Genomic DNA, 12,448 nt, shown 5'->3' on the forward strand with positions numbered 1-12,448 from the left:
GAAGGAAGGAAGGAAGGAAGGAAAGGAGGGAGGAAGGGCGGGCAGGCAGGCTTCTCTGGGAGAGAGAAGGGAGAGGGGGCACTTACAGTGAACCAGAGATACCAAGATGAAAACCATAAAAATTAGATTTTTAAAAATCCTGCTACAGGCAAAGAAGAGACAAGGAATGACTGTACAATGGAAGCAACCTTGGAGAAACAGTGTTCCTTCTCAGGGTGAATGGTTCCTTACAAAGTAAGTTTTTACCTGATCACCTTTCCGTCCAACCTCACCATCTGCACCACGTTCTCCTTGACTTCCCTTGAAAGGAAAAAAAGAAAGGAAAGATGTCACTGGAAATTTTAATAGAGAAACAAAAAGCATTTTCATGCATTCATTCATCCATTCATTAATTCCCCAAAAACCTCTTATCAAGTTCTTGTGGTAGCTCAGACACGGTGGCAGCAGATAGATAGAAACAGGGCCTTGTTGAGGATGTGTGATAAAATGGCTTAACTGGGATTTGGAGTATGGGGTTGGAGAGGGGGCAGCAGGAAATGGGGCTGGGGAGGCAGGCAGAGCTCATTTCTTTGAGAGCCTTGCATGTCAACATCTGATGTTAGATTTAGTTGTAGGCACTGGAAACCATTAAAAGGATGTGTAGTTGTCCTAGGTTCTAGCTGTGGGTGTAATGTGGGATAGGCTAGTGGTCCAGGCTAGAGAGAAAAGAGTCAGTTAAAAAAAAAAGTGGTGTTCCAGGTGTGGCAGGAAAAGAGGCAGAAAAAACTCAGGGTCTGCAGGCCTTGCAGAATAGGTGTGAGGGTGAGGGAGAAGCAGAAGTTTAGATGGTGGCCAGCAGGAGCAGGAGCACCACACACGAAGCTTTGGAAGAATTTATCCACACATAAGTTTCTTGCTCCCTCCCTTACTAGCTGTGAGACTTTGAGAAGTCACTTCACTAAAACCGCTCGAGTTGTTTGTTTGTTTTGTAACCTGCAAGAACAAGAAAATAATGATGCCTACCCCATGAAATGTTAGAGAATAAAATAATAAATGGGAAACACTTAGCATAGAGCCCAGAACACGGTAAGAGCTCAATAAATCTTAGGTATAATTATTACCTTTATTATTTTGCCACTTGCTAACTGTGTGTCATTGGACAAGACAATTAAACTCTCTGTCTGCTTCCTTCTAAAATGAGAATCATAAAATAATATCTTTGTCATGGGGTTGCTGTGAGAGTTAAATGACCTACAATAGACAAAGTGCTTAGACTTACAACAGGTTGTGTGTTAGCTCTCAATAAACATTAGCTATCATCACTCTCATTGCCATTATCACCATGATGATCATCATGATCATTATCATCACCATCGCCATCGTTATTATTCCATAACCATCATCACCATAATCACGATCATAATCACGATCACCATCAACATCAGCACAACCAGAGCTATTATCATCACTGTCACCATCACCATCATCATCCTCATCTTCACCATCATCATCATTGTCTACATCATAATGATCAACAACACCACGACTATGGTCATCATCACCATCATCCTCATCCTCATCATCATCATTATTGTCATTGTCATCATCATCATGGTCATCAAGATGCTCAAAATATACAACCTACCAAAAATACTTTTTACAGACCACCCATGAAAGTAACAGCCAAAGGTTCCAATCCTTTAACTATTATCTACCTTAGCTCTACCTTTACTGTGTTAACGAGTGTGTTTCCGCAAAATGTTTTTAAACAAAAGCATTTCAATTCCTTTAAAAGAATGCATTATGCAGTAAACAGGTTTGTGGCAGCAGGTCAATCTTAGCTGTGGTTCTATGCCTGTTGCCCCTTATCTTTGCATTCTTAAACATATAATGTTCCCTCTCTGGTCTCAGTTTGTTCATCTAGTAAATAAAGGATGAGGGGCAGGTCCATCTAGGAGGGTCCTTCCAGGGGTCCAGTGCCCCCAAATTCTCTCATGGAAACATCAAGTCCAGCCCTCTTTCAATCCAGACTGTTCTACCACCTCAGCAAACCACTGATGACAGTGACTACATAATAATCACCTCTCTCTTCCTGTGATAATATTAGGAGGGTTAGGTGAGCTCATATCTGTGAAGTGCTAAATACTATTGTTTAGAAGAGAAAAAATGGAGTCAGAGAGAAAGAGCATTTCTTCTGATATTTTTCCATGTAATTATTTTTACGGTTTCTAAATCTAAATAAAGGCAGCACACCGTCTGCAGACCATGTTGTACTCAATGAAAAGAAGTGACATAGAATAGCCCACTGCTTCCTTAACATTTAGGACAATTACCTTAAAAGTAAATGGCTTCCTTTCAAATTCCAGTCCTCAGTCTGGGTTTAGAATAGTTTCAACACTCATGTAGCAACATTGAAAATGTCAGTAGCTCAAGGATCTCCACAGTTGTCCCTGTCTCCTACTCCAACGTAGTCAGGGATCAAAGCAAACACACCCACCCCCAAGCCTGACTCACTTCCTTCCAGAGAAGGGGGCTGACATTTACAGAGCCCCGACTCTTCCAGGAACTCTGCCAAGGCTTCCCACATGATATTTCATTACATATATTTCCTTGTTTATATCCTGAACTGATGCAAAAATATTTAATACATCTTTATTCTCTTATTGAGCCAGTAAGTCTACTCTATGAGGTAGGGCTTATTATCAGAGTGTTAGACAATAAATCTGAAGTCCAGCCCAGTTCAGTCATTCACCTGAGCTCACAAAGCTTATAGAAAGCAAGGTCTGGAATCTAATCCAGATCCATTTGTCTGATGATCAAATATCTAAGCTGGCTTTCTCTGCCCGTATTACTTTTCCAGCTATTTTCCTAGACCATGATGCCTTGTCCAACTAGTTTCAAAATGTCAAGCGCACTGGATTTATAGTCAGAAAGACTGAGTGACCATGCTGAGCATAGGCCAGATACATTTCTATACACTGGAGATATAACAATCAACAAAACAGATAAAAACCCTGTCCACTGGGAATTCATATTCCAGGGAGATTACCAGTTCATCATTTTGCTAGTTTAGTCCTCTTCAGAAGAGGTTTATTAAAGAGCCATTTCCAGGGCTTAATTCCCCCAGTTGAAAATAAGGAAAGAAACTTTGCCCCACTCTGTTTACTGAAAACACTTACTTTAGAAAACTTGTTATTGTGAGTTTTTTCTTTTTTGGGGGGGAGGGGTCTCTTTGAAAGGTATGTAAATACTTTCAAAAGCTAAATGAGACTTTTGCTAGCTTTGTGACCCAGGAACCCGGGAATGTCTTTCTCAAGGACCTAGGAACCACCTCTTTGAAAGAGAATCAACAGAGACGATAGCATTCCCGTCTATCTCCCAGTTCCTATCAAACAGTAGATGCCCAACTTCAGCAGATGACTGGCTCCAAGTTGCAAATCCATTTCCTGCCATGAAGATGCGAGAAGTTTACCTTTGCTTTGAATAAGGTCAATTAGTTAACACAGACACACAGACAGCCACCGCAATTACCAGGTGACTCTAGGAAGAACATGTGGTGCCATTAAATCTTCTCACTTGAGAATTAGCTATTGCTTATCTTGAGAACATGTGTGTGATAGGCGGCTGTATCAGCTTGGCTATCTAAAAGAGTAAGATTTCTTTCTGTCTTTGCAGTCTCTTAGCATATTGTCCGTAATGCAAATCACATTCTGGTTTAATGCTATTCAATCATAAAATTGTTTTCTTTCTCTTCTACCTTCATGGAAAACCTCTCTAAGTTAGGAGAAGATTTTGTTTTAATTACATTTTCCAGCACCATCATGTGCTAAGCACATGATAAAACAATCATTTGGAAGGTACATTCATACCAGGAATTCCTCTAAGAGTGCTGTCCTTCATGAATACACTGAACAGGCGGTTTTCTCAAAAGGTTTTCAAACCGTTGAGGGCAGGGACTAAACTTCCCCCGGTTAGTAACTCTCTACTACTCTCAGAACAAACCCTTCTCCTAAACATTTATGTGCTGTTGTCCTGCTTGGAAAACCTTTCTCCATTGATAGCTGGTAAATTCCTGACTAACCCTCCAATGCAACTAAAATCCTGCCTCCTCCAGGTGGCAACTAAAACCCTGCCATCTCCAGGTAACAATTAAAATCCTACCTCCTCCAGGTGGCCTTCACAGGTTACCCCTTGTTCCATGGTGTTAGTTTTCTTTCAGTTGTTTACTCTTCTTCTGACAATTTGTTGTGGTTGTTGTTAACTCAAATGAAGCAAGTATTATGAGGACCACTTGCAGTTACACGTATTAAATGCTTCCTACCTGTTGTGATATGTAAATTCCCCTTCTTCAGTTCTCACATTCTCATTCTGAGACAGGTTGTACAGTTCTTTTTCAGATGAGGGACACAAGGTACTGATGAGGGATCCAAGGTTCAGATAAATAAATGCCCAAGTCCTATAATTAGCAAGGAAAATTCACTTAACTAATAAGAGGCATAGCAGGTTGGGGACCACTGGCTTCCAGATCCCAGGCCTGTGTCCACGGCCCCTTTTGGCTTTCTGCCTCCATCATACATTCCTAAGTGTTCACTGTAAGCTTGTGGGTCTTTCTTCTCTGTCACAGCATCAGGCTATGGAAGGAATGGCCCATATCTGACCTCTCTCTATACCTCCTGACTTGAAAGGAAACTGTTAAGGTGATGCTTGGTGAGAATCTTTCAGAATTGTGGTAGTTATGGATGGAAAGAATTTTCTGCTGTGGGAAAGAACATGGAGTAAGTGGCTCTGGGTTATTTTCTGGGCAGGATGGGAATCCCAAGACTTTTTCAGGTAGTGCCAATGGCAGCAGGTATTATCTCTGCCTCCTCGGAGTCATCCGTACTCTCCAAATGAGGACTTTTGCTCATTGGGTGTCTCTGGGTCCATGACGACTCCCTTTAGGTCCTACTACTGGTTGGTGAATATGCGATGAGAGGAAATAAAAACGCTTTTTGTAGGGGACAGAATAGTCATCATTTCCAACCCAGACAAGGCATTTACATCTGACTCTGTAGAATACACGCTCCCAGGGTCATTGCTGTGGTTACCATCTTGTTGCTTGTTTCTCCTTTACGCAGATCATAATCACAACTGCAGCAACAATCTCCAGACCCTGTATCTTAAAGTCAGTATTTTATGCGAGTTCAAAGTACTAGAATGGAGCTCTGTAGTTGACCATGTGGCATGAACCTCCTCATGCTGGCCACTGAAGACAGCAGCTGAAAATCTGTAAGATAAATCATGGGGAAGCTGCTTCCCTGATGCTGTGCTGCAATTGCAAAGGAACCAAACCCTCTTGGCAGTGCATGAGACCAATGAATGCCCAGAGACTTTGGTTATGAAAGGATGCTGACAATAATTGTAAGTACTCCATCAAGGGTAGCATTTTCAGTTTACAAACTCATCTTCACATCCCCAAGTCTAGCGGAGATACTGTTTGATAAATGAAGTTGAACAGAGAGGAAATGAAACAGTCCTTCTGTCTATTTTCTGGAAAGTGGTGTGGGGTAAATGACAAGCATAGAAATTGGCTTGGCTTTGAAGCCGAGAACCACAATAGACTGAGTCCACGGAGACACATTTAACCCTTCTGTGATGCATTTTCTCAACAATAAGTGGTGATAAGGGGCAGCTATTGCTGACAGGAGCATTAGCAGATATAGTGTAAACTAAAGCATTGCACCCCATTAGGAGCTGTCCTGGGTGCTGGTGTTGGTATCAGCTATTACTAAAGAGTATGACAGGACAATAACTACTCGGGGTACTGAAGCTAGACTAGCAGGGGTCAACCCCAGTTATAGTACCTGCTAGTTTTGTAGCTGTGGCATTTAATCTTGTTAAACCTTAGTTTCCTCATCTGTAAAGTGAAACAACAGCTCTGCCTTCTGGCATCATGCTGACCATTGTAGGAGATAGTAACCTGCTCCTTGGAACACTGAACACCCTGCCCAATGCAACTGCCTGGGGCTCATCATGCAGGGTTAGACCACATGCCCCAACGACTTCTTGTGGTTAGAGTGACCATCAACTCCTAAATGGAGCAAGAAGAACCCCTGTCTTTCAGATGCAGCACTAATTGTTTTCTTTTTTTCTCGATGGAAGCTTTCTATTCTCAGGGTATTTAAAGGAGCAAACCCTCTGTTGAAGCAAATTATAAGGGAACAAAAGCAGGGCCATTACCAAAAACATCAGCACTGCATGCAGGGTTGGGCTGAAGGAGAAAACAGTGCATACTTCATGGAGCTAACTCGTTATCTGTTTAACTGATATGCTTTACTTCTTTGAATCAAGACAATTCTGGCCGGGTGTGGTGGCCCACACCTGTAATCTCAGCACTTTGGGAGGCCAAGGCGGGCAGATCAAGAGGTCAGGAGTTTGAGACCAGCCTGACCAACATGGTGAAACCCCATCTCTACTAAAAACACAAAAATTAGCTAGATGTGGTGGCATGCACCTGTAGTCCCAGCTACTCGGGGGCTGAGATGGCAGAATTGCTTGAACCTGAGAGGTGGAAGTTGCAGTGAGCTGAGATTGCAACACTGCACTCCAGCCTGGGCAACAGAGCAAGACTCCATCTTTTAAAAAAAATGCAATTCCTCCTCAGCAGAGGCTAAGCCCAGCAGCCAGCAAGTTGACACCAAACATTACTTAAGGATCAGGTAAAATTTGAAATTACAAGGCGAGAAGCTTGGCCTCATCTGGCGATCCCAGAAAGAGAAGGTCATGCCCAGTAATGAGCTCCTACATTTGAAGATGCTGCACTTTCCTGATGTCTTTCAATCTAACACTGCCCTGGGCAAATCTCTTGTTCTATCTGCACTGAGATCTGATATCTATAACTCCTGATGCAGGAGTCTTGTCTCTGTCAAAACCCTCTGAATCTTCACAGTCCACAGGTCACGATAGCTAGACGTCTTAACCTGCCAGCTAGGGTCTGGGAGACCTGGGTGTTTTCCATTCTGTTACACCACAAAGCTGGTGCTGTTGTCACAGCACAGAATTGTTGGTTTTTTGGCTTGCTTTTTTACAGTCATGACAACAGTGCCAACAACCTTTTCCAGGACAGGGCCTATGGTAAGGAAAGTGAATCACTCACCTTGGGTACTGAATAACTCTTGCTGAGAAGCCAAGAGAAATAATATCCCTATGCAATTCAGATAGATAGATAGATAGATAGATAGATAGATAGATAGATAGATAGATAAACAGATTGATTGATTGCATAGGGATGTTATTTTATATATATTATTTTTTCAATTTTTTTTTTCTTGAGACAGGGTCTCACTCTGTTACCCAGACTGGAGTGCCGTGGCATGATCTTCACTCACTACAACCTCTGTCTCCTGGGTTCAAGTGATTCTCATGCCTTAGCCTCCTGAGTAGCTGAGATTACAGGTATGTGCTACCACACCTGGCTAATTTATGTTTTTAGTAGAAACAAGGTTTCACCATGTTGGCCAAGTAGCTGGGATTACAGATGTGCACCACCATCGCCAGCTAATTTTTGTATTTTTAGTAGAGACGGGGTTCCACCATGTTGGCCAGGCTGGTCTTGAACTCCCAGCCTCATATGACCTGTCTGCCTCAGTCTCCCAAAGTGCCGGGATTACAGGTGGTAGCCACTGTCCCTGAGCCCTATGCAATATTTTAAAAAGTCAAAGTCAATCTAAAATAACTGAAGATGATTGAAACAGCAAAATGTAAATAAACACAGGTATCTGACGCCACTGGTATTTGGCAGGAGTTAGGTAGGTCATTCAAGTGGAGGGTGGCGTCATGTCTTTATTTTAAATTTTGATATCTTGTTCCTCATGAAATGATTGCATTACTTTTAAATTTTATAAAATATGGCAGGCCAGGCACAGTGGCTCACACCTGTAATCCCAGCACTTTGGGAGGCCAAGACAGGCAGATCACAAGGTCAGGAGATCGAGACCATCCTGGCTAAAACGGTGAAACCCCGTCTCTACTAAAAATACAAAAAAAAAAAAAATTAGCCAGGCATGGTGGCAAATGCCTGTAATCCCAGCTACTTGGGAGGCTGAGGCAGAAGAATGGCGTGAACCAGGGAGGCAGAGCTTGCAGTGAGCTGAGATTGCACCACTGCACTCCAGCCTGGGCAACTGAGTGAGACTCCGTCTCAAAAAATAATAATAATAATAATGCATTGAAGTATTATTTATCTAGGTTGCTGAGGTTTCTGACTTCTCCAATTTTATTCCCAAATCCTCACCCTAAATATGGGGCTGCCACCACTGTGACTACAAGGGCTAAAAATGCTAATGTCAAACGAGCACTTACAATTGAGAAATAAAAATAAAATCCTAGGCCCCCCTAACCAACTGTACAGACCCACTCTTGGCCAAGGAGACCCAGAAAATCCTTAAAAACTGAGTTCCCAGCCTGACCACCATCTCTGGACTGGTTTTGGGCAACTCACAGAGCATGTGTAGTCAAAGCTTTCATGTCTTCTGCTTCATCTTTTGATGTCAGAGGTTTCAAAACTTTAAAAACTCCACCCTTGGATTATGCTAATGCTGCCATTTTTTGAACACATAACCCATGATGAGGCATGAAACTCAATTTCCCATGCACATGTTTCTCCTTCCATAAAGATTCATGACTTCTCCTATAGCTTTTTAAATACATGCATTTGGCCAGCCTGCTCAGCATAAATCCTGCTGCTTCTACCCTCCCCTTGAGGCACTTGCTCTTGGTTTCTGCCGGAGGCTATGTTTCCCAGCCTGCGGGATAGACAGCCTGCAAGTGCAATCCTATGTGAGAAATAAAGATCTCCTTTCCAAGTCTGTGGTTCTGAGACAGGATAGGCAAACAAGGAAGTAATCATGTTCTCGGGATACAGCAACCATCCGTAGTGACAGTAAGGACAAGCAACACAATAAGTCTCAGCATTCACATTATAATTAAGCTCACCCACGCAGAGCTATCTTCGGTAGGGACTTTCCCCTCTAGAGAGCATGTGCTGTTTGATTTTGCCCATCCTCAAACTGACCCTTTGCTCGTAATAGTAAAAAACATACCCCTTGGTGGAGATTTAAGATGCTAATGAGACACGTGATGTATGAACAAGTACGTACAGTTACTGCACATGTGTACCCAGAGGACCACTGAGAACATGCTTATGAGTAACGCCTCTTCCCACCTCCTTATGAATAATCATGTAAGGCTCCCATAAAGGGAGTCTCCCTAGTGCTGGTCTTTGCTGTCTCATCCTTACGAGCAGCCCACCCTGAATCCTCTCTCTCTCAGGTATACTGTCTATTCTGCCCCTAACTTTCAAAGTATTCTTTTTCTTTTGCAATACATTACACGATGCTGCTTCTCCTTCGCTGTGTGTCTCTTGTTTAAATTATTTTCAACCAAGAACTGAGGTATCACAATAGCCACACTTTCTCATTCTTCAGTTGATACAACGTACCAGGCACGGATGGAAGCATTTTGCCTACAGTTGGCACAGTAATAAGCCTGTAGGGTCACAGTTTTTACAGTTTCTTGTTAACTTTAGGAAACAAAAGGCCAGAGAGGTTAAGAAACTATCCCAAGGTCACACGGCTGAGATGGAATTCTCACCCCAAGGCCTGGCTTCTGAGCTTTCTCTCCTAGTACAATTTTATGTCACTACTTCTATCAGATGAGGCATGCTATGTCCAGCCAGGCCTCAGGAAGAGACACAGGGACACATTTGGCCCCGAGTGTTGGTGGGGAAGGTGTTTAGTCTGCAGCAGCACAGAGACCATGAGAGATAAGGGAGCACACTCTGGGGAGCACCAATGACAGTGGGAAGGGAATGAGGGTGTGGGTCTATCTGTCCCCATATCAGCACTCAGGCACTTTCTTCTTAGAGCTAAATACTATCACCACCAACAGCTCAAACAGCCCCAGCCCCAGCACACTTGTTTTGACAGCCGGAGAGCTTCCCTGCCTATTCTGGGGTTGAGATTATACCCCCCTTTCTCTGAGGCCAGCCTCCCTGGCTTTGGGAAACCACAGAGCCACAGAGCTGCTTTTAGACACGCCTTATCACTCACATGAGAGTAACAGTGCTCGCTTGCATTCAAAAAGCACTTTCCTAGTATTTTTCAACTGAGTGCCACATCCTTTTTATGTATCATATCACTCAATTTTAACAAATCCCTGACACCATTTGTATTTTTATCATTACTGTGGAGGTGTCTGACCAAAAAACTCACGTCTTAACCAGCAGGTCCCACACAGTCCAATTCTTCCATGCATTTCATACTTTCCAACACGCAGTTGTTTGTAAATGAGCAACTGAGATTCCACAAGTTGAAGTCACCTGCCCATGGTCAATAGGACAGTCAGTGCCATGCTTAGACCTAGAACAGGGGTTTTCTGATTTTTAAAACCACTCCTTTACACTGGCCATCACTCTTCCTTAAATTGAGATGAACCATTGAGATGAGCAGAATAGACCCATGCAGATGGTTATGAAGTCTCACTGACCTGTGGTCCAGCTATTCCTGGGGGCCCTGGTAGGCCTGGAGGTCCAGGGTCTCCCTGTATCAGGGACACAAGGAAAAAAAAGGAAACAAGAATGAGTATCTGGCCCACACCCAGTGTCATCACTAAGCCATCACCCTCGCACCTCCATTCACTGATTTTCCACTGGGACTTCCTGGCAGCTACCCCTGCCCCTAGCCTGTCTGAGCAAAGGGTATAGGCAAGTGGTAGTACTGAGTGTGGCTGTGCAACCATGGCATGACCCACCATTGATGTGGTTACTTGGTGTGTCTCCAAGATGATGCAATGGCCCCTGCCTCCCATATTTGCAACCTGAAGCAGCCGTCCTGCCATTTGTTACAGGGTTGGTCTGTATGGCCAACAGGACATGGCAGAAGTGATGATGTGTACTTGCTGAGATTAGGGTATAAGATGGCTCACTCCCACCCTGGCCTGCCACACCCCCGCCCCGCCCCCTCCAGCTTGCACTTTTTCTATCCAACCACTCATTTTGGGGAAAATCAGTTTCCATGTCTTGATCTCACTCAAGCAGCTCTGCAGAGAGGCCCATGTGGTAAGGAACTGAGGTCTCCATCAACAGCCACAAGAGTGAACCTAATTGGAAGGGGACCTTTCACCAGATGGACCCTGAGATGACGGAAGCTCAGGGCTTGAGGGTTGCCTCATGGAAGACCTGAGCCAGAACAACCCAGCGAAACCACTTCTGGATTTCTGCCCCAGAAACTTGAGATAATAAATATTTGTTGTTTTAAGCCACTCAGTTTTGGAGCAATCTGTAACGTAGTGAAAGATAACTAATGCAGTTGAGAAGACAGAAAAAGTATACCGCACTAAGAAATACAGTCTGACTTATGTAGGATCTCATTTGTGTGTGTGTGTGTTTGTGCTCTATAAATATATGTACGTGTATAATTATACTGGCACTCATTGCGTGTTCTTTGTAGTTATTTTCATAACCATTTTCTTATGGTTATTTTCACTTCAAGCTCTGTAATACCTGGAGTGTCAACTGCTTGACTCTGAAAAAGGACCACCCAGATGGGAGGGTGGGGGTTCTCGGCCCCCTGCCAGGTCCTGCCAGGGGTCGTGGAGCATTGAGTGGTTCTGAACATCAGAATCACTGTGTAGTAGTTGTAGTAAACACACAGAATACAAGCCTCATTCCCAGTGATTTGAAGCAAAGCAACTGTGGTAGAAAGGTCTGGAAAAGACTGATCTAAACATTTCCCTAAGTGATTTAGAAATGCCACCCTGACAGCCTCTGCACTGATATCAAGAATCTTTGAGGTCAAGACTCCTGGAACAAACTCCTAAAGACCCATTTATCTTAATGAACTAAATGATCTTCTGAGCTGTTTAAAATTAAGGCAATGGGAAAGACTCATGACATGGATGTAAGAACATTCAAACATGTTTATTTACTATCTGATAAAATATGATACAAGAAATGCTGCAAATCAAATAAATGCCTGTTTTTAATAAGTCGATCACCAGGAGAATTTAATTAGGTGAAATTATTCTTAGTCAAATTAGCTTTAGGATTGGCTCCTGTGCCTTCCAGGGTTCCAGAGTGTATGGAGAAATGTTGAGGACTGTGGCATACCCGTGGGGTCTGTGCTTAAATAGCCTGCGTAGTTGAATCAGTGGAAAGGGAACAAGCACTGCTTAAGTCTCAGAGAGTCAGAATAAAGGTCATCTTTCACATCTGTGTTTGTATACCCTGTACCATGTATGGGTAAGATACAAACTACAAACAAGAGGCTTAATTCTCTCTTTTTTGAAAAGAAAGAGAATCTCACCTAAGTCTTTTTCTTAAAGCATTTACTTTAGAAAACAGATCATTGTCAGTTCTTTATCTGTCTCTTTGAAATGCGTGTAAATCCTTTTAAAAGGCAAAGAAGACTTTTTTTTTTTTTTTTTTTTTTTT

At 43.0% G+C, this 12,448-nt stretch overlaps 1 protein-coding gene across 1 annotated transcript in view; it reads right to left on the reverse strand.

The window, feature by feature from the left end:
- The window catches only part of LOC108515805 (collagen alpha-1(XXII) chain), a gene marked incomplete at its 5' end in the record, with an annotated part of 153,903 nt that overhangs the window by 47,418 nt on the left and 94,037 nt on the right, over positions 1-12,448 (reverse strand). Inside the window, 2 exons of the mRNA XM_017852946.1 lie at positions 247-300; positions 10,504-10,557. Coding sequence (XP_017708435.1) covers positions 247-300; positions 10,504-10,557 — 108 coding nt within the window. The remainder of the gene's footprint in view (positions 1-246; positions 301-10,503; positions 10,558-12,448) is intronic.

The sequence above is a fragment of the Rhinopithecus bieti genome, unplaced genomic scaffold (genome assembly GCF_001698545.2).
Source record: "Rhinopithecus bieti isolate Rb0 unplaced genomic scaffold, ASM169854v2 scaffold_34489, whole genome shotgun sequence".
Classification (NCBI taxonomy): domain Eukaryota; kingdom Metazoa; phylum Chordata; class Mammalia; order Primates; family Cercopithecidae; genus Rhinopithecus; species Rhinopithecus bieti.